The sequence below is a fragment of the Hipposideros armiger genome, unplaced genomic scaffold, assembly GCF_001890085.2.
Source record: "Hipposideros armiger isolate ML-2016 unplaced genomic scaffold, ASM189008v1 scaffold_480, whole genome shotgun sequence".
NCBI lineage: Eukaryota > Metazoa > Chordata > Mammalia > Chiroptera > Hipposideridae > Hipposideros > Hipposideros armiger.
The window spans coordinates 729,753-752,252 of record NW_017731830.1 but is presented as its reverse complement, the minus strand read 5'-3'; the positions used below and the strand labels follow the sequence as shown (position 1 = coordinate 752,252).

General features: G+C 45.9%; 2 protein-coding genes and 1 pseudogene across 10 annotated transcripts in view; 1 reads left to right on the top strand and 2 right to left on the bottom strand.

The window, feature by feature from the left end:
• Positions 1-15,640, bottom strand: part of COQ7 (coenzyme Q7, hydroxylase) — a 17,155-nt gene extending 1,515 nt beyond the window's left edge. The window contains exons 1-8 of one of the 9 annotated variants that reach the window (XM_019666923.1): positions 15,513-15,599; positions 13,726-13,878; positions 11,964-12,142; positions 10,776-10,890; positions 9,820-9,959; positions 9,161-9,229; positions 8,647-8,725; positions 1-47 (exon numbers count right to left, since the gene is read on the bottom strand). The exon at positions 1-47 is cut by the window's left edge and continues 1,515 nt beyond it. In XM_019666923.1, coding sequence (XP_019522468.1) covers positions 8,648-8,725; positions 9,161-9,229; positions 9,820-9,959; positions 10,776-10,890; positions 11,964-12,101 — 540 coding nt within the window. In that variant the 5' untranslated portion in view covers positions 12,102-12,142; positions 13,726-13,878; positions 15,513-15,599 and the 3' untranslated portion in view covers positions 1-47; position 8,647. Of the gene's footprint in view, positions 48-2,505; positions 3,299-5,568; positions 6,705-8,646; positions 8,726-9,160; positions 9,230-9,819; positions 9,960-10,775; positions 10,891-11,963; positions 12,143-13,725; positions 13,879-15,243; positions 15,363-15,512 lie in introns of those variants that run through there. The other 8 variants (XM_019666924.1, XM_019666916.1, XM_019666925.1 and 5 more) reach the window with 8 other exon arrangements.
• A 1,164-nt stretch (positions 15,641-16,804) lies between these two features.
• Positions 16,805-18,659, top strand: LOC109395670 (transmembrane protein 258 pseudogene; annotated as a pseudogene).
• Positions 18,660-18,753: 94 nt separating this feature from the next.
• Positions 18,754-22,500, bottom strand: part of TMC7 (transmembrane channel like 7) — a 75,239-nt gene continuing 71,492 nt past the window's right edge. Inside the window, exons 9-11 of the mRNA XM_019666884.1 lie at positions 21,888-22,043; positions 20,407-20,485; positions 18,754-19,548 (exon numbers count right to left, since the gene is read on the bottom strand). Coding sequence (XP_019522429.1) covers positions 19,483-19,548; positions 20,407-20,485; positions 21,888-22,043 — 301 coding nt within the window. The 3' untranslated portion in view covers positions 18,754-19,482. The remainder of the gene's footprint in view (positions 19,549-20,406; positions 20,486-21,887; positions 22,044-22,500) is intronic.

Below are 22,500 nucleotides of genomic sequence, written 5' to 3'. Positions count from 1 at the left end.
CAAACTTGGTCTGCAACATGTTTCCAGCTGTCACGGCACCGAAGGGGCTGGAGAAAATCGGAACAACAAATCACATCTTAGCAGAAAACAGTGCAGGAAAAGTGGACAGAATGGAAACCCTGACTCGCTCGGCCCAGACAGTGGGATGGAAAGCAGGGGGGAGTATCCATCCAGAGGCAGATTTAAAATAAAGCCCTTGTGGAGTCAAAGCGGTGACTCTTAACCAGAGATGCACATCGAGCCCCTGCATGAGTTTTTAAACTCTATCCATCCCTTAGGCCCAACCCCACAGCGTCTGCTTCGGTAGGACTGGGGTGTGGTGGGGAGGGGGGGGAAGCTGTAATCTGTTCTTAATCTTAAATTCATTCTGATATACACACCTAGTTAAGAAATCCAGGATTACACATTATGAAATGCCGTGCAACTGGAAATGTAACTGAGATTTTAAACAAGAAAGGGAACCAAGTATTCTCAATAAATAAATCAGAAGCACTGTGAGGGAGCAGAACTGAGACACGGTTTCAGGTGCAGTGTTTGCCGGGCTGGGTTTGGGGTGCAGACGGACAAGAGGACTGAAGGACACTCACAGGGTGGACCCACCTTCCCCACTTCAGACTTTCATCCAGAAGTTTCTAGGTGTGTTCACACTGAGATCAGATCATCTGTCAGTACCTGTAATCACTTGTTTCAACTCATCCTGTTCCATTCAATGAGCCCACGTTTTTGTTTTTGTTTTTTGTTTAACTTAAGATTCGTTTATCAAAAGTTGGCTGAGGGCCCGCTATGCTCCAGGTGCTGGGGACAGCCCCTGACTTTGAGAAGCTCGCTGGCAGGCTGGAGACAGAGCAGGAAAGCAGGGAGCCGCCACACAGTGATAGAATGCGACATCAACGCAGGAAGCTGGGGAATGCAGGGGTGGCAGGGGAGGTGGGATGGCTCCACCTAGGAGACAGGGGGGTCTGAAAGGGTGAAGGGCCTTCATCAGAGAAGGGCAGGATATGTGGATGGCAGGAGGGTGTGGCTGAGCCAGGCGGGTCCGGGGAGAGGTGCCAACTATGAATAAGGGCTCAGTGCGGCCACTTGGACACTGCTTGGTGCCCGAAGCTGGTTTCTCCATGTGGTATGGTGAACAGAGACTCATCGCTGCCCTCCCACCCCAAACCCCCTTCTCCTCTTTTCTGTAAAAGAAAATTCCTCCGCCCTGATGAGGACGCTCACGTCAGTGGCCAAGCGCAGAGCGGGGACAGCCAGCTGAGACCTTCGCATCTTGCAGCGGGCAAAGGTGACATTCCACTCAGTTCCAAGGGCGGAGGTCAGGAGGTGGGATTATGGGGCCAGATTTTCACAACACGTAGCAATCACCTGGCTTCGCTCGCCAGGCATTGTCCATGACATTCTGAAAATGACAAGCTGGGTTGGTGCGGGCCTGCGGGGACTTGGGAGTCTGGGGAGAGGGTGCCCTCTGGTGGCAGCAGGCGGGCGCCGGGAAGCCAGAGACCTTCCTTGCCCTTGAGGCGCCCAGGAGCACTCATTCCTACAGCATCCAGGATCAAAGGGCCCGTCGTGCTCTGTCACAGCCCTGCAGGGCTGCCATTTCAGGAGGCAAGAGTGGGAAGAAACACGTCCCCAAAGGCAAGGGGGGCCTTTTAAACCTTTGAAAACATATTCAACAGAAAGCGCTTTGTGCTCAGGCAGAGCCAGAAAAGGCAGTTTGGAGGAAAGGTTTCTTTTGTTCCTCTCCCCTGGGAAAGGTCAGATTTTTCTTCTCAAACCACCAGGATCAAGAGGCATGCAGGAGGACCTAAAGGAGGCCCTGGCTGAGGGTCCGTAGTTTTTAACCTGTTCCCACGTAGGTGTGGCATCTCCAAAAGGGTTAAGAGCCTCAAGGGGTCCCTCCTGAAGTTCCATGGAAACTACGTTCAGAGGTGGACCCCTTGACGCATGAGAGGTCCCCAAAGTCTGTTATTAATAATCCAAATGTCCACTGACAGGGGAAGAGAGGAAGAAGAGGCTCGGTAGCTTAGGGGCACTTTCTTTTTTCTTTTCTTTCTTATATGCAGTTTATATTATTTGATTTTGAGGCATTACTTTTGGAAGTCATAGAAAAAAATGTACTATCTTAAGTGACGGGTTGCTAACAATTAATCACAAACTCAGGCAAGTGGTCAGGTTTCTGGTAACTCACAGGCCGTCCGCAGGGAGGTTGACTTGTGGCTGTAAATAAGCTTCAGCGCTGTTGGGATATTTCACCATGTGCATACACGCATTACAAACAGTTGTCGTTTTTTTAAAACAGGGCAACTTGACTTTGTGGTTAGTCTAAGACAATTTACTGAGTTTCGGGCATTGCGCTAAGCTCTGAAGACACAGAAACGATGGTCTCTGCCTTCCGGGAATTTATGGTCTAATTCAATGCTTCTCAAACCTGACTGTGCTTCCCAATCGCCTGGAAATGTGTGATTGTCATCTACTGCTGTGTAACAAATAAGCCTCAAACTCTGCAGCTGAAAACCACACACGATTATTATCTAACATGGTTGCTGAGATTCAGGGATTCAGGAGTGACTTAGCTGGGTGGTTCCGGCTCTGGGTCTCCTCACGAGGCTGAAGTCAAGATCTTGGCTGCTGTCATCCAAAGGCTTGACTGGGGCTGATGGATTCACTTCCAAGATGTCGCACAAACATGGCAGTTGCCCAGGGGCCTCAGTTCTTGGCCATGTGACCCTCTCTACAGATGAACTGCTGAGTGTGCTCACCACATGGCAGCTGGCTTCCCACCCCAACTAAGTGATCCTGGAGAGAAAGATGCAAGCTGCAATGTCTTTTGTGACCCAGAAGCCTTGGAAGTCACACTCCACCATTTCCACTACATTCTGTTTGTTAGAAACAAGTCACTAAGTACAGTACAGCCCACACTCGAGGCAAGGAGAATTAGGTTCCACTGAACAGAGGAGTACCAAAGAATTTGTGGACGTACTTTAAAACCACCACATCTTGTTAAAATGCATACTGTGATTTAGTAGGTCTGGGGAGGAGCCCGAAGTTCTGTATTTCCACATGCTCCCAGGTGCTCCCACTGCTGTTGGTCCCTGGCCACACTGAGAGGGAATCAAACACATACAAAGAACAATAGCTCTGATCACGTCTTTGGAGCTGTACTGCTTGCAAGAATAACATCCTTTGTCATCCTGGCATCATCCTTGGGTGGTGTCCAATTTTAAAATCACATTTCCCCTGAAAGGTCAGAGCCGTAAAGTAAGGGGCAGACAAGATTACCTTGTTAATACACGAGGACAAGCTGTAATGAAATAAAAAACAATCAGAGGAGGGCCTCAGAAAATCTCTCTGGTCTTGTTCTGGAAGCTCTCGGAAGCACAAGACATCAGCCCTCGATTCCCAAAGGGACGCTAAACAAACAGCAGCAACTCTGAGCTTCTCATCAGGATCGTACCAAGGCCTTCATATGCCTCTGACTCCAGGCTGCAATGCTTACAAAAGCAGCTTCTAGATGCTCAAATAGCTTGAAGGGGAGTCCATCAGAGAAAGCGTTTCCCCATTCAACAGCCTGGATAGAAATTTGCTTTCAAAGACAGCCTAAAACTCTTAAGTCCTGGATCGCTTTATTGCTAGGACTCACATACCATAAGCTTCACCTCTTTGAAGTGTACGATTCAGTGGTTCTTAGTGTATTCACAAGGTTGTGCAATCATCACCATCTAATTCCAGAACATTCATCACCACAAAAAGAAACCCCATGTCCATGAGAAGCTATTCCCCTTTCTCCCCATCGTTGGCAGCCCCAGGCAACCAGGTCTATTTTCTGTGTCTGTGGGTTTGCCTGTTCTGGACATCTCATATAAATGGAACCATGCAATATGTGGCCTTTTGTGTCTGGCTTCCTTCACTGTAGCATAATAATTATTATTATTATTGTGGTAAAATACATGGAACATAAAATTTACCATCTTAACCATTTTTATGTGTAGCGTTCAGTGGCATTACGGACACTGTTGTGTGACCATCACCACCATCCACCTCCATAACTATTTTCATCTTTCCAGACTGAAACTTGGTACCCAAGCACCATGGTTTTTAAGGTCCATTCATATTGTAGCAGGTGTCAGAACTTCATTCCTTTTATGGCTGAATAATATTCCAGTGTATGGACAGACCACATTTTGGTTATCTATTCATCAGCTAATAGACGTTTCGGTCCTTTCTACTTTTTGGCTATTATGGGTAATGTTGCTACGAATATTCATGTACGAGTATCTGTTTGAACATACGTTTTTCATTCCTTTTGGGTTTATACGTTGAAGAGGAGTTGTTGTGTCATACCATTAATTCTATGACCATCATTTCTGTTTAACTGTCTGAGGAACTGCCAGACCATTTTCCAAAAGGGGCTCCAACATTTTACAATCCTAGCAGTGGTGTGTGAGAATTCCACTTTCTCCACATCCTCACCAACATTTATTATTTTCTTTTTGATTGTCTTTTTGATGATAGCCAGCCTAGTGGGTGGGAAGTGGTATCTCATTGTGTTTTCTCTAATGGCTAATGATGTTCAGCACCTTTTCATGTGCTTATTGGCAATTTGCATGTCTTCTTTGGAGCCATGTCTATGCAAATCCTTTGCCTGGTTTTAATTGGGCTATTTGTCTTACAGTTGAGTTGTAAGAGTTCTTTACATATTCTAGGTACAAATCCCTTATCAGATATATGATTTGCAAATATTTTCTCCCATTCTGTGAGTTATCTTTCACTCTTGACATGTCGTGTCCTTCAAAGCACAAAAGTTTTTATTTTGACCAAGTCCAATTTATTTTCTTTTATTGTATGTGCTTTTGGTGTCATATCTAAGAAACTGTTGCCTAATTCAAGGTCGCATAGATTTACCCCTATATTTTCGTCTAAGAGCTTTAGAGTTTTAGCATTAACATTTAGATTCTTAGTCCATTTTGAGTTAATTTTTGTATGTGCTGTGAAGTAAGGGTCTAAACTGATTCTTTTGTGTGGATAGCCAGTCTGTATTTCTTTTTTTTTTTTTTTAATCATCAGCAGAAAGTATAAAGAATGGCCTTCCTTTGGTTTCCTGGTAGCATCTTTTCTTTCTTTTCACCCCTGGCTGCAAGATTTTGAGTTTTGTTTTTTTTGTTTGTTTGTTTGTTTGTTTAATTTATTTTTTTTAAGATTTTTATTGGGGAATTGGGGGGATGGGAACAGTGCTGGGGAATTGGGGGAAGGGGAACAGACAAGTTGCTGTCCTTTTGTTCTTCAGTCTAGTTGTGGAGGATGCTGCTTCACTGGCCCAAGTTGGCACCATCATTGCACTCTTCCCGGACGAGGCAGATCAGTCGCCGGCTTCTGGACGGCCGCTTACTGCGGCTGCTGGCCGCTCACGCTGGCTGCTGGCTACACACGGTAGCCCATGGCAACCCACTGCCACAGGGACTGCAGCCCATGCCTTCGCCGGCGACTTACAGCAGCCCAGCTCCAGGTTGAGCTGTTGTTCAGCATCTTAGCTGTGGAGGGCAGTGTCACTGGCCCTCATATGTGGGATCCGAACCAGGGCCCTCTGGCATCCCAAGCGAGTTCTTAACCATCACACCACTCAGCCGGCCCAAGATTTTGAGTTTTATGGTAAAACAATTTGTACAGACCAGGGACCCAGGGGCCCAGCATGGCTTGGTGGCATCCTCACAATCAACATCCGCTGAATTTTGCTGAGCAGCACACAGGAGTAGTCCCGAATTACTAGTTATGTGGAAATGATTTCTGACAAGGGAGCACTCTTTCTTCATTCATTCCCATCAATAACTATGTTTTGAGCACCTATTATGTGTCAGTAATTAAAACAAGGATTCCTGCCCGGCAGAGCTTATTACATTCTTGCAGGGAGAAACACACAAGAAATGAAACACATCGGTACATTATATAATATGCTAGAAGGTGCTAAGTATGATGGAGGGAAATAGTGCAGAGTGGAGCAGGGGGTGGGGTTTGCAGTTGTGAAAAAGGCGGTCAGGGTGGCCTCCTTGGAAAGGTGACGTTTGAGCAAAACCTTAGGAGTTGCTGAGGGACTTGACCATGTGGCTATCTGGGAAAGAACATTCCGGGGGAGGGCAGCCACTGCAAAGACCATACGCAGGAGTGGGCCTGCAGGCTGGAGCAGAGGGAGGACAGGGAACAGGATCACATAGGGTCTTGTAAACCATTTTACAGACTTTGACATTCAGGCTGAGAAAACTGGGAAAAGCCACTGGGAGGTTCTGAGCTGAGAATGACATGGTCTGGCTTACGGGTGGAAGGATCACCCTGCCTGCTGGGTGGAGAATGGACTGTGGGAGAACAAAGGTAAGGCAGGAAGGAGAGTTAGGAGGCCTCTCACATAATGCAGGTGCGAGCGGAGGGTGGCTGGTCCCTGAGTGGCAGCAGTGCAGGCAGTGGAAAGGGTTTGGCGAAGCCCACAGGATGGCCGGGTCAACTGGATGGGAGTGTGATGGAGGCAGGCATCCAAGGTGACGCCAGAGACTCCGGCCTGAGAACCACAGGACAGAACTGCCATTCATTGTGATGGGGAAAGCCACTGGGGAAGCAGAGAGGGGACGCGAGTTCAGCGTGGGGCCGGCGGTGCTTCAGATTCTCTTCGGCTTCCAAGAGGAGAGGTTGGGTAGGAAGTGGGATCTTTGAAAATGAGAAATCTGGGGTGGAGATACACATGTGAAGGAATCAGCCCCACGATGGGATGAAACAGCAAGAAAAGATGATGGGCAGGTAGGGCCAAGGACCTCGGCCTGGAACCCGGCGCAGCCAGAGACTGAGAGGAGAGGCAGAAGGGCCCAGGACTCCACAGCAGTTCTGCAGCTGCTTAAACACGCTGCTCCTTCCCTCCCCTTCTCCTTTCTGCTCCTTTCCTTTGCCTTCTCCTTCCCTCCTCATCTCCCTTCCTTTAAATGGGCACCTACATTGTACCAAGAACTGGAAAAGATGTTTTGCCCTCAAGAAACTCATGGTCTTACACGGAAAGACACACAGTGTGCACGTATAAAATAACAGACACAAGGCAGTAGCTGCATAGGAAGGAACTCAGCTTTTCACCAACTCCACTCAATCACACCCCAGATGACTGTGTGTAACTCAAATGGTCTTTAACCATCCTCTCCCAGGTTTAATTTACTGCAGTTATCATCGTAAGACTGATTTACTTGAGCACATAAAATTAAACTCACTCTTGGTTTAAGAAAAGAGAGGACTAATCCAAACTATGGCAGCGCCCACTGTCCTTCAAAACTGGACCCCACTGAGGCAGGTCACCCCCCCGCCATGCAGAGCTGATGAAACCCGGGGCACTGGTGGACAGCACACAGCCTTCATGACACGTTCTTCACCACAAGACGCTTACTGTGCAAGCTGGGGCCAAGGGGGTCCCAGTCCAGACTCACACTAGAATCACCTGGAAACCACTGGAAGCCATTCTAAACCAGTATCTTTGATTTACGATCTCACAGTTTTTAAAAAGCTCCTCAGGACATTCTAAGGTGCGGTCAGAGAGAAGAACCACGGACCAAGGTTGTCATAAATTATGGGGAAATTTGCAAATCACAAAAGATTTCTACAAAGTATGTAAATTTTAGACCATGTTGGTCCATTCTTTTGGAAACAGACCTAAAGAAAATGATCATAATGCAACTTCGCAAATAATCCACAACTTAGTATATTCTCTGGTGGAAGTAACCTGTCCTCAATCCACAATTCAAAACAGAAACAATGGCAGTCTTCCACTTACTTGATAAACTTGGCAGTCTTGCTTTGTCAATATTAAACACCCCTGTGCTTTAACTTACCTTCTGTTACCAGTAAACTCTAATAGTTTTCTCTTAGATTCCTGTTACTTTCCTAATGATTCATCCTTGATGTTTTAGGAAAAAATTAGCTACCGACCAAACAAGGACCAACTTCGTTTGCTATAATGTGAATACACCTGGTGCACTGTCAGCCTTACGACTTAAAACAGCACAGAAAAAATATGGCGAGTTTTATTAATAAAAAAACTCTTGTAGCTTATTAAAATTCACGTAACAATAACGTAACCTCAGAACCGGCCTAACCTGGCCTCGTCCTGTTTCTAACGAGTTGCCAAGTTGTTTTTGAGAGATAAGAAAACAAGGCCGCAGATCACGCCATCTGATAGTTGGACAGACACTAGAGAAAAGCACTCGCCCTATAATAACCTTTCAACATCAACGGCTCAAAATCAACTACGGACTACACGCACCACCCCCGAATTCAAACATGCGATGCATGAAAAGCTCAGATTTTCAAACACCTTCAAAGTAGGCTCTCATTATGCTGAATCAGTGGAACTCCACAGAACATGCACAGTATCCCCCGCTGCTTCCTTTACATGGAGCCCAAAAACCCTGGGTCGTGGAGACAGGTATGGGCTTGCCTCCTATCTCACTGCCGGTGGACCTCGCAATAAAGCCTCTTCTTTTCTCGAAAGCCCGAGGTCCTCGTGTTGGCTTCTACGCATGCGCATCAGGCACCAAGCCTTTGCTCTGTCACAACTGAACATTTTCTTTTCTGCCAATGTCACCTGTTAAATTACTATCATCTTTTATAGACAGGGAAAAGTGGACATACCTTAAAATCTTTCTGATAAATATATCGCGGCGCTGCATCCAGCCTGGATAACCCTCTTCAAAATGGCATACGCTGGAGCCTGTTAGCAATGAGCAAACAAAAGAAACACGATCTATGTTCACTGTCAGTTGTGAGATACAGGCCTGGCATGGCACGGCTGGGACTTCTCTGGGTAGGAAATAAGAGCTAAGAAACAATTCATTTTAAATTTGGGGGGAAAAAAGAAATCTATTCAAAACATGAGAATGCCTCCGCTACTGCCAGAGCGCTGAGCTGTCTGGTTTCTCCCCAGATGGGAAACGGAACCGCTAGGGAAGAGGATGAGGGAGGGAGCAAGAAACGAGATTCCCGACTGGGAGCAATGCGTTTGCAGGCTTTCCGCCAAAGCCGTGCCCTGCTGTCTTTGGCGGTCATGTGGAAATCAATTGTTCTGGGAAGAGGAGCCTTCCTGCCCCTCCACCTTCCAAAGAAGATGCCCAGAGCACCACACGCGAACAGTGAAGGGAGGGCTCACCAGTTCTGCATCGTGTTCAAGGCCTGTGTCATGGTGCTCGAGCTCTTCATCCCGAAACTTCCTTATCACCTTGTTAAAGAAATATAAGCAAGTCAGCACCCCAACTCTCCTGCTGTCCTGGCTTTCTTGGAGGCTAAAGCCTTCTATGATTGTCTAAGACAGCGGCAGGCAAACTTGGATGCTATGGAGTCCCCATCGCAGCTACTCGACTATGCCGCTGTAGAGGTGCAGCAGCCACGGACATGTTAATGTGTCGGTGTGACTGTGTCCCCACAAAACTTTATTGACAGAAACAAGTAGTGGCCACAGGCCACGGTTTACCAACCCGATTTAAAAAATGAACCAGTTTCCTGATCTGCCGTGGAAGCTTAAATGAAGGTATCTTAGTTCATGTATTTGATCTGGGTTCGTGCTCGCAGCATTTGCTCAGATCTACCAAAAACCCTGAAGTGGAGGGAATACAGGCCCAGGCTCAGGACACACGGGTTCTAGTCCCAGCTCTGCCCGAGCGTGTGACCAGGGCATGTGGCGTCAGCTCTCTGTGCCTCAGCGCGCTTGTCTACACTTCTAAGGTGCTTCACATTCTGCTTTTCTCGTCTTACCAACTGCTGTCTGCCCGGTGCCCTTCACCAGCCCCTCCCCACAGGGCAGCCACACACCTGAAGCAGCTCCTCGTACTTCTCGGGGTCCTCCTCCATCAGTGTCCTGATCTGGTTGTTGTAGTGATGTGCGATAGATTCCTCCACGGCCACGGTGCAAGCCATCGCTCCCTCCTTCCCAAGCAGGGCGGTTCCCGCGCCTGGAATGGTCAAACCCGAACAGTAGAGGATGGGACTGATACACGCGTAAGGGACCAGGGCCTGTCAACCTGGCACTGGGAACTTTGGGCTGAACCAAGCCTTGCTGTGGGGGCCACCATGTTTAGCAGCATCCCTGGCTTCTATCCACCAGAGGCTGGTGGCATCCCTAGACGGGACACCAAAAAGGTCTCTAGATTTTGCCAAGTATCCTCGGGGGCAGCTTGCCCACGTTGAAACCACTGTCCTAGGTGGTACCAGGTCACAGTGTGAAACCTTGAATCACACAGTGAGAATGCTCTTCTCTTTTCAAAGCCTTCTGATTACACAAGGAGAAAGTCATCGTTTGGGGCATGTCTCTGATTCTCCTGTACCATTTACTCTCTCCCTCTTTAAAAGTGAGCAGAAGGGCCGGCCGAGTGGCTCAGTTGGTTAAGAGCTCGCTCAAGGGTGCAAGCTCTGAGCAACAACAGTTCGAGTCCCGGCCAGAGCTGAGCTGCCAACAGGTGGCAGGATGGCTCAGCTAAAAAAAAAAAAAAAAAAAAGACCAGAGCTCAGGTTTAGAACCTTTATCAGGGCACATTATCAGGCTACAATTGAATTACTCTAACTTCCCCCTCCCCCCGTTAATTATTATTACTGTACCTTCTATTTATAAAACTATGATTTTAAGATACTAACTTAAACAAATTTAAGTGAAAAAAATAAGTCAACTTAACTTTAGAAAAATATTAAGCAAGAACTGTGAAGTGAAACCTAAATGATTTAATCATCCCAGACCCCTCAGCCCCCATAAGCTCTTCTGGACAGACACACACCCAGTGCAAACCCCACCACGTTCCAAAAGGGCATCAGAACCGTCGGCCGGACCCTGAATGTAACCATCAACTCATTGAACTTTTTCAAGTGATCCTTTTCTTGATCCCACATTTTCTGTAAGAAACATAACAATGAAGATATGTCAGCATTCTATAGAGGCCGCCTGCTATACCCCAAGGAAGCTACATGCCCTGTCCATGAACCATGGCTCTGGCCAAAGCCCCTCAGACCCACGACAAACCTATTCAAGGATGGGTCCACACCCCTGGGAATGAGATGTTTAGCTCATTTCCAAATCAGGAGGGCAGAATTAGCTATTGTGTAGCTTAGCTGTTAGCTATTATTAGCTATCGTGGAGTTTCCTTCCAGATAGCTGGCATGTAGGTATCATTTACCACAAAGGAGAAAGGAGGGATGATAGGAACAGCTAACAAAGGCACTCCAGTGCCAGGCACTCTCAAAGAGCTTCATGTGGGCAGCTTATTTAGGCTGCACAACTGCTCTGTGAAGGACAAACTATCATTATCCCCATTATACAGATAAAGCAAGCGAGGTACAGAGAGGTTAAGCAACTTTTCCTAGGACTCAGAGCAGGCAATTTAACTTGTGCAAGTGTCTGTTACATGCCAGGCATGGTATTAGCTGTTCTATAGCAGCTCATTTATTCCTCACCAAAACCCAATGAGGTAGGTGTTATCAGCCCATGTTGCAGATATGGAAATGGAGACCCAGAGGTCATGTGACTTCCCCAAGGTCACACAGGTAGGAGGTGGGAAGAGCTGGAATGTGAAACCAGGTCAGTGTGACTGCAAAGCCCAGGCCCCTCCCTCTGTGTCTCAGTATAAAATATCTCCACTGGGGGCAGGACCACAGCCTCTCAGCAACTGCTACTTTCATCTAACGTGGTGCTTCTCAACCCCTTTTTCATTATCATCTGCCCCCATCACGAAACTTTAAGACTACAGATATACCGTGTATCTGTTTATGTACTACATGTCCATCTGTGCTCCATACTTAAAAAAAATATGCTGCCCCCTCCCCAATATCCAATTTTCACTCTCTTGGGGACAACAGCATGTCCCTTGAGAATACAAGACCTAATGTGACACATTACCTGAAGGCCTTTGGAGCCTCCCCCGTCCCCTCCCCATTCAGCAGACCAGGCTGAGAGAGAAAGCAGCACCCACCTGAATGACTGGCCCGACACTTGTCCGCCCCAGGACAGCCATCTGCCCTGCATAGATGCGGTTCGCTCCATATTCCCCTGCGTGATCCACCCGGAGTATTCGGTGCACCGCTGCCCGATTGATATCATCTGAGATCATTCCTGAACTGCAAAACCTGACACTGATCCTTCTTCCATAACCTGCAATGCAAGCGTTTGTAAAATTGAGATGTTTCTTTTTACACACGGAAGAAAGGACACCTTAAAACAAAGGGCACAAATGAGTTCCCTGCAGGTCCATATATGCCCATCAGCGTCTTGTTTAGCCTGCAGTGTTTTTTTAAAAAAGTGAATTAGTCACCAACACTTAAAACAGAAGATTTTTAGCTAAAGATCTGGATTTCTGGCTTCACTTGAAGAGTATGAGGATCTGGAAATTCTAAGCCTGTCTTCTCTCCAGGCAGTTTAATGTGGCAAACTGTCTCTAGATGGGCGTGGTTCTCAAGGTCACCCACCCACTCCTGGCCCACTTCGTTCCCAAGCCTGCCGCACAGAACCTCCGAGGGAGCTTTCAAAACTACGGATGCTCCTCCCCAGCCGATCTCTGGGAGGGGGGCACTGATGTTTTTAAAAAGCTCTGTGCAAGAGTCTTCTCTGCAGCCAAGGCAGGCTGAGAACCATAGATTTACATTCTCTTCAAATGCCCGCACCCAGGGGCATCTGATGTTGAGAACTGAGCCTCAGAACTCAGGTTTCACCTCATTGTGGTGCATCACCTAGCTCTTGGTACTCAAGATTTACACTGATACTTCAACCGAACTCTTCTCACCTTCACAATGTAAATTCTTTAGGACAGACTTGATATTGTCTTTCAAAATCTTCTAATATAACAGTAACAACTTGATTTATTCTCTGAGCCTTGTATGAGGGCGTCCCAAAAGTTTTTTCCCCTAAGAGAAGGTTTTTAATAGTGTGTTTAGTTAGAAGGTTAATAATAAGGTGTTATCACCCCATTTTGCAGATACGGAAATGGAGACCCAGACAGACCATTCAGTTTGTAATGTGAACTCTGACCTGTGCTGCTACCACCTTGAGGTATGTTCCAAGGCTCTTATGTGTGACTAGTATGTCTTTCATAGATACTGCTTTTCATTTAAGCTAACTTCAACACCCAGAATTTCATTTCGGGCACATCTGCAATTTTTTCATTTAAGACTTGAGTGTTTTGGACACTACCCCCTTGGGTAGGCCTGGTGGAATGTGGGGTGGTTCTGCATTTGAACTTTTGGTCACGTGGGGTTTTAAATGCCTCACTCGAAACAACAGAGCGTGGACATGACATGGGGGTCTGAAGCATTGTGACCCAGCTTTTGCACAACCTGCTCCATCCTACTGAGTCTATATGACTCAAGAAACTGGATGGAGTCCAAGAACTAGACACCAAGAACTAGATGGAGTCCAACTTCTGCCAAGTGTAACGTACTGCTCAGTTCTGTGCCTTTAGATAATGGGTCACTCTGGTCCGTGGCCATATTTTTATGCGGAGAACTTGAGACATTTGACAAAGTCAAGGTAACCTGTTCTAAGTTTTTGCCTCCAAGTTCAAGGACTGCTGCTTCCATCAATCTGACCTCCTTACAGAAAACGGGGCTCAGGAATTGAAATTGAAAATGATGAGCTAGCTCTCTTTCTCGAAATAATCTCATCTCCTTGTTCTTTCATTTGATACTCCCATTCAAACGCATGTTAATGGGAAAGCATTTTAAAGACAACCCAGTACTCACCTTTAAAAAATCATTTACTGAAAATTAGCAAGGGGCTGAGTCCATAGGACGAGTTCAATCACGCAGCAGACTTCTGATGGATAGGATTCTATTTATATTAAATACACACCAGACTGTTCCCTAGCACTGCACCAGCGTTCCAGATTCAGGCACCTAATAAAGGATTTGGGGTGGTATGTGAAGGATTGGGTATTGTAACATTTGTCATTCCTATCTTTTCACAATCTCTGCAAGGTGTCTTTAATAAGTATGAATGGACCATCGAAAAGGCAGAGCGAGCGTCAGAATATACGTCTTCTGTCTCAAACACTAACCTCAGACACATCACAATCGCCATTTCTTACACATAAAACCGGTAATAACCAGGTCATTTCCTTTGTAGTGGAAAACATACACTAAAACTTCTCTTGCCGAGTTATGAAGATAAAATGGGATACAAGAATCAAAGTAACCTTACAAATGGAAACGAATGATTCTTGTAATGCTCACTGGCTCAATAAAGGAGCATTAAAATTCATGTTCAACAATCCTCTGAGCTTTGCCTGCATTGCCACACGCTTTTAAATAAATTCGAGAAAATAAAAATAAACTTGAAGCTCAGTGCCAGAAGCACTCGAATGCATCATTTTGTATTTGTGTTTTCCCAAAGTGTGAAAGACATTTCAGTAGTGATACCTGGGAGATTTTAAATGGTATATGGGACGGTTTTATGGGACTTATGAACTTGCATTACAAAACACCCATGGAGTAAGAGTTGTTCTTTTTAAAATTCTCTTCAGATCCCTTTGATTTCATCAAGGAGACTGCCTCAGCTTACAACTGACATAACTTGAACACTTCCTATCACTTGCTAATCTCCTTTTTACCAGAAAGAGATAGTCTGGGGGCTCAAACCTCGCTAGACAACAGTATATAATACAATTTAATAGCTTTTTGTTTTCAGCATACTTATTTTTTATGATTCTTCTATTTGGGGCAGGCGATACTGGTCATCAGATTACCATAAGGATTTAGTTTCCCTCAAATTATTTAATTTAAAAATGGAACAGAGTTCTCGGGGGAAAAAAAACATTTAATAATAAAAAATACACGTGGTATTCCTATGAGGCAACATTCTGAGGATGCTACACGAACGAGTTAATTTTGAGAAAACGACCTCACAATTTTCCGAGGCAGCTCACGTGAAATAAGGAGCCAGGATCCAAACCCAAGTCTCCCTACTCCAAATTCGATGGCTCCTTTCACTACCCTGTTGCTTCTTCAACTTTCTAACGCATACGAAATCATTTCAAGGGCTTGTTAAAATACGACTGATTCTGTGACCCAGGGCGTCAGGGCCGGGACCTGAAAATCTGCATTTCTAGCAAACTCGGGGGTGGGAACGGGGGTAAGCAGGCGCTGCTGGTCGCGTGACGACGCTTTGCCTGGCAAAGCCCTGAGGGGTAGCAGCCAAGACACCCCCGGGACACTGAACTTTCAAGGTCGCCACCTGTCTCCAGCCCGGAGAGCCGACCACACCTGTAGTGACGTCACGGCACAGGTGTGCACTTCCCCAGCGCGCCAACCCTGAGGAGCCGCCTCAGAGCGTCACCGCTGAAAACCACCCCCTTCTCGCCCCGCATTCCCGCCGCTCACGGCAGGCCTCATCAGGGTTTCGTCTCGCTGTCGCCGCCCTGTGACGTACTTGTACGTCCCCCGCCCCCCGTGACCTCTCCGACCCAAAACCCAGACGAAAATTCCCTGGCTTGCCGACCCCAAAGAGGGTGGCAGCCGCGCTCCCCCTTTACCTGAGAGGGGCCGTGGGGCGCTCGTACGCAGCCGCCACAGGGAGCAAGACGCCACAGCCCCAGCGCAGCCCATTGCGACAACCACTCCTTTGAGCGAAGCGCGCCAAACGTACCCTTGGCACAGACTGATGACGCAAGACAGACGTAAAGAAGACGCTGCCCGTACTTGCGTTGATGGAAACGCCCCTAGGCCCTGCTTCCATTCGATTGGTTGGGAGCGGCAAATGAAAAGATTCTATTGGATGCCGTCACTATCAATCAGTCAGAAGTTCGACAGCGTGACGGAGCCTTGGGTTGCCATGGAGATGAGAATGCTAAATTGTTCTTTCAGAGAGATACGGTAAAGATTTCTCACCTAAATTTCTGGGAAAACAGACCATGAGGGAATTACTTATTGGCATAATCATCGTACTTTCTGCTTTATCAACATGGAAGATTTTTCTCTATTTGTATCCTACATCCACTTTAAAATAGTAAAAATTACATGCTAGAATTAAATTCACCACATGGCAAATAGTGTTTTCTCTAGGTGTTGAAGCTCACAGACGACTTAAAATTCCTTCCTATTCCTTTTGTCTATTTTTCAGGTTTCCTACAGAGAACATATGTCATTATTTTTGTGTCCACTTTACTATTAGTGTGGGCTTATATTAGTGCAAATTGGTTTCTTGGAGAATGGGGTGAGGAGGGGAGATTTAGCAACATAGACCATCCTTTTAAAAGTGCATAGCCAATGTGTTAATGTAGGTTCATCAGTTGTAACAAAGGTACCACTCTGAAGGGGGAGGCTGACAACGGGGGAGGCTGCGTATGTGTGGGGACCTGGGGGAATATGGGAAATCTTTGTACCCTCCTCTCGATTTTGCTGTGAATCTAAAACTGCTCTAAAAATGAAGTCATAAGAGAAACTTTTTGTTGGAAATGTTTTAAAAATGCATATCCACTGATATAGCAACCCTGCTTCTGGGGATCAAAGCAACAGAAATAATTTTTCGAATGTATAAAGTATGTATGTGAGGGCAAAAAATAAAAAATGTGTAGCTGGAAGGTTTACTATAGGTAACTTCAGAGAGGTGGGATTGTGAGAAGGGGGCTTTCGTTTTCTATTTTACACCTTTGGATTGTAATTAAACACTTCTTTCTTCTCTCTGATTCTAGGGAACGGCCAAGAGCAACTTCACAAACTGTTAGAGTTTTCCCTGATTACTTATTTGCTGACAAGGGACCTCCGTGGATTCAAATACACAAAACCACACTAAAAAACGTTCAAGACTGTTTAATCAGTAGTTTTAATGCACATTGGTTAGTGAGAGCTGCACTTAAACAATTATACAGACATCACTTGAAGTTATTCAAGTTATCAAAATATGTAAAAACATTCAAGTAGAAGGTATGCAAATTAGCAGTATTTAACTGCTAATTACCATTAATTACATTATTAAATACATTAGCATATTTCAGTATCAGTTTTATAATGGGGAAAGAAAACAGAGTTTCTATCACTCACACACACACACACACACACACACACACAGAAAACCTGATTGTCCTCAGAAGCATGAAGGCGAGAACATTATATAAATACACCAGGCAGACATGACAACAATTAGAATTTTTAAAAAGTGAGGGTGGAATGAACTTTTATTTTCTCAAAATTCCATGATGCTAGTTATTAGACTGATAAAGTCACAACCCTTGAGCATCACAACCGGATGGTCAGATGGAGCTCAAGGCCATAAGCAGAGATACCAGCCCAGTGAACCTGCTGTCTTCCCCCATCGGATTGTGGTGCTGTTAGCCATTGGCATGTTCTTCATCACCTGGTGGTTTATGAGATCACCTCTACCAAGTTCACTCAGGACATTTACAAAGAGCTCCTCATTTTCTTGGTGGCCTCGCTCTTCATAGGCTTTGGGGTCCTCTTCTTGCTGCTCTGTGTCAGCATCTACATATGAGATCCCCAGGATAGCTTCATCGAATCCTGCCTTTTATAAATTATTATTATTTTTTTAGCTCTTTCTGAAAGTGTCCCACCTGCTGCTCACAAGAAAGGCAGATGTATGACCAACAAAAAAGTCATAAACCTTAACAAGACAGAAAAAGCTTGAAAAGCTTACTGGTCTCAAAGGTACAAAAATATCCCGTTAATGCTAACTTTGTGGAAGAAAATGATCTGGCAAAGGGACAAGTATACAGACATGTGTAAGCTATGGTAAGCTTGCTTTGCACCTCAGACAAAAGAGCCAATCATTTTTCAGTAATGGGGGATGGTGGGGGTAGGCAATGTTCTTAACAGCAGCACTTTCTAAAACCTGCACCCAGCGTGAAATTTCAGGGCACCCCCAGGAGAGGTTTAGAGCCAGTGAAAAGAAGGAAGCCTCCCATGGTCCGTTACAAAACTCAAGTACTTTGGAAACGATTCTGAAGTACTTAGAAACGATTCTGAAGACATAAAAATGAACGCTGACTACATTAAACAGTAACTTAGGCTCACATTAAAAAGTTCAGAGCTATGGATTTCAGTAAGCTTATGATGAGGTATTTATTGCATACAGTTTTTACTGTAATGGAAATCTTGAGATTGCATGTTTTATAACATAACATAAAGTCATGTGCATTTAAAATATTAAGCACAAGAAAACCAACAGTAACCTTTAAAATATGGATATGTGTATTTAAGAAACCAATATTTAATCTAGTTTGGTCCACTGGGACAGGCAGGCCAGCAACACACATCCCCAAAACCGTTACGCACAGAAACCCACGACTCAAATAAATACTTCACATCCCTGTCCGGCCTGGCTCTGAAATGAGTGTCCTTCAGAAATCAAGACCTCAGTGCAGGAAAGAAACTGGCATTTGGAAGAGTGAGACACAAATTTTGTCTCTTCATGTTGATGGCACAGGACTTTCTGCCAAGTCTCTGAAATCAGCCCTGGAAGGGAACTGAAGGCTTGTGACTATCCAGCCCCTTGAAGGCAGCTTTCCCCTGAGTAATACGGCGGCAGCGAAATGCCCCAGGAGTTGACTAATCAATGCTGCCACCCTGTAACAATCCTTCTCCTCAGAAGGCTTTCTCTAGGCCAGCGGTTCTCAACCTTCCTAATGCCGCGACCCCTTAATACAGTTCCTCATGTTGTGGTGACCCCCAACCATAAAATTATTTTCGTTGCTACTCTATAACTGTAATTTTGCTACAGTTCTGAATCGTAATGTAAATATCTTTTTTGTTTTCCGATGGTCTTAGGCAACCCCTGTGAAAGGGTCGTTCGACCCCCAAAGGGGTCGCGACCCACAGGTTGAGAACCGCTGTCTAGGCCATTCAGACTTACACAGCAGGAATGGTTTTTCTCTCTCTCATTACCATCAAGTCGCTGACCTTACATAACCATCCTCCTCCACATTTCCACTGTCGGTTCCAGAAATCACGTCTCAAGGCTTTCTCTTCATAAAAATAAAAAATGGAAAACATTTTAAAAATCAGATCTCATTTTAAGTGTACAGAACGGTTGAAAGGGTCACTACTACTTCTTCAGGAACACTTCTGAGCCTACAGCCCTAGAACCAGCCTCATGAATGGCTGACCTCTGCAGCTGACAAAAGATGACACACAGAAGCTTTTACAAATATAAAAGGTCTCCTCCTTCATGTTTGGTGTAAAAGCTTCAATGGCTTCATAAGTCCTTTTTTGGTAGCGTCACCAAGTGGCTGATCAACAGGCAAAGACTTGGTTTTGAACCTGCTTTTCTAAGTCACTAAAGCCCTGCGAAGGGGCTGGGTTGTGTAAACATGGCCACCGGAGCTGCATGCACCTTCAGGACAGGACAAAACTCCAGAAAAAAATTTTTTTTAATATTTCTCTCAAAAAATAGAGAAAAATATTTCTCTAAAAAGGTGGCCTTTGTAGGCTCGGCAGGTCACTAAGTCAGCTTATACGCAACATGCAGCAGTATCTTCACCATCGGTCTAGTCACTTCCTCATATCCCTCTGGGCTTCTGTTAGTTTCTGGATTAGATAACGCTTGTCACGACTTTCCTAAAAAAAAAAAAAAAATGAAATAGGTTCAAGAAAACATTTGGTATATTTGGAAACAATATCATCATTTCGACCTAATAAATTACTCATCTGACTCGAGGCCAAGGATCCTTAACGGTGGGCAATTGTAGTGGCCTCCAAGCTGGCCTGCCTCTTTCACTCTTGTCCCCTCCACAGCCCCCTGTCCACAGAGCAACCGATAATCTTTTAAAAATATAAATCAGGCTTCTACTTCACACGCTCCAGTGGCTTCCTATCATTCTCAGAGCTGTACCCAAACCTCTGACCAGAGCCCTCAGGCTGTGCTGGGACCCGGGCTGTAATTCCAGCATCCTCTTGTCTCCTCAGCCAGGCTACCCTCCCTCCTGGCCCCCAGCAGGGCCCGACTCATCCCCTCACTATAGCCTCTGTCTGTTACTCTCATCCACAAGACCTCCCATAATCGGCTCCCTCTCATCATTCAAGTCTCAGCTATACAATGTCACCTCCTCAAAGAGGCCTCCGGCGGCCGCCATCCACACCAGCAGAGGGGCCCACTTGTCCTGCTAACTACCTTGTTTCTATTCTCTTCATACTCTAGCAGTTATCGCCATCAGAATTTATCTTTTTTCCTTAGCAGTCTTATCTCCCTTCTTCACCACTGTAACCCAATACAGTATAATGCTCAATATATATAAAGAAGGAATGAGCAAGTCAGTGAATGAATGATGTTGGAGGAGGCCCAGCCTGAAGGCAGAGTTTTGGGGGAGTGGTGGTGAGAGGGGGCCCTCAGTGTTCCTGGGAAAAGTGCCACTTTCCGTCAGGTGTCCTGGGTCGATGTCCCCAGCCATGACCCTCTGGGCCTGCGTGCTTCCTTACCAGGGACAGCTGCTCTCGGAGCTGGATGACTACCCGCTTGTGTGCTCCAGCCAGGGCGATGAAATAAAACATAACGAGGCTGCAATACAAGGCGGAGAGGTCACTGGGGAGTTTGCTCTATTTGAAGGCCACTAGAAAAACAGCCACCACGTTTTACCTGGAACAGTTTTACTTTAGCTAGAAAAAGAAAACCCACATCTCTCACAAGCAGAGGGCACCAGAAACAGCCAGAGGGCTTTTATTAGGCAGTGGCAGCAGAGACTGAGGTATGCCTTGCTTTTTAAAGTTAATAGTAAAAGTTGTTGATGTTCCCCCTGGCACATGCAACGTGACAGGCAAAGACAAGGAGATGGTCCAGAAAGTCAGCTCAGCTTGGCCTGAACTGGCTGTGATGAACCCTGTAAAATCTCTTTGGCCTCAGTTGCTTCATCTGTGCAATGGGGATAATACCGTAACACCCAAGCCTAAGATAATATAATTCTGAATAAAAGCAATTGGCAATGGTTCCTGTTTTCTATGCAGCCCCAGATCTCACATGGGGGTGGCTGAAGTTATTATCTTTGGGGAGCAGGGCAACTGGAGTGGAGGACAAGGCCCCAGGCAAACAGCAGGTAAGCTCATTCGATGAAGGGGAGGTGGTTTCCTGTCCAATCTCCCCAGATGGGGCTGAGGAAATGGGGGCCATTGGAATCACTGACACCAATGATGCTCTTTTGGAAGTCCCCGTAGCCAAGGACAAGAACGGTTCCCCAAGGTGAGTGAGTGGACACGTTCACAGTACAGGAAAAAAAAAAAAAAAGGAATCAGTGAATAATGAGGATGGGCTGTAATTAGAACAATGTCTAGCACACAGTAAGCTCTCAGTACACATTTGTGATTAGAATTACTTTAACACCCAAAACTAATCACTGTGCAGCAAAGACCCTTGTCATCCTCATGTGTAACACTTGTCATTTACTGAGCCTTTAAGGTCCTCTGCTAAGCGCTTCACGGGCATCACCACATTCCCTGCTTCTCACAACCTTATGAGGCACGGGCCATTCTTATCCTCATTTACCAGGTAAGGAAATTGAGGCTCAGAGAGGATGTGAGATGACCTAAGGCCATACAGCTTATTAATGGTAGAGCCAGGGTTCAAGTGCATGCCCCTACTCTCATAATCTCTCTGCCCAGTAATCCAGTTCCTTTTTCGAAGAGCAAGTGATTTTGTAAATAGTCAGTAATATGAATAATAGGTAACGTTAACTGGGTTTTTATGTCAGACGTTGGGTGAAGCGCCTTACATGTGGGATCTTACTGACCCTGCTCAATGACCCTCTGAAAAAATTACTGTTATTGCACCCGTTTTCAAAATGGGAAACTGAGGCTCAGAGAGCTCAGTAACAGATCGAGGGCGGCAGGGGAGCCCCCACTCCCCCGTGGAGAGCAGCCCAGGGGCCTCAGTGGGAAATACTCGCGTGGACCAGGGGGTTCTCACTCACCAGATGATCATGAAGAAAGGCACTGCGAAGGCTTCGGATGTGACGCCATACAGCAGGGACTGCAGCGAGCTCGGGAAGGTGCCCACCGTGCTGGGGACCACCTCCCAGGTGGTGTTGAAGTTGGTGAATGGCCCACAGGCTTTCGAGGAAGGGATGCTGCCAGGATACAGACCAAGGAGCTGGGTGAGGCTGAGATTCCCTTCTCGGCACACCCACAAGTCTTTGCTCACAGTGACCTGTGAGAAACCGCAAGACCTCGTGGTTTTCTGGAATATCCTGATCAAAAAATGCTTACCCTGAAACTTCATCACGTCTCTAGACCTGACTTTCCGTTTATAGGAAATTCGGGACAGAAGAACAAGTTCAATGATATGGTGAGAAAATAATCAGACAAATCCAGAATGTGGGGATTCGATTCTCCAGTTTCTTAATTCAGAGGTGAGGGAACTGGCCTAGACTCTTTTGAAGAATCAAAGATTAAGAGACTAAAAAGACATAACAATTGAAAAAAATGGGTAAAACTTGAAAGATCCTCATTTTAAAAATAAAGCTATGAGGGGCCGGCCGAATGGCTCAGTTGGTTAAGAGTTTGCTTAAGAGCACGAGCTCTGCG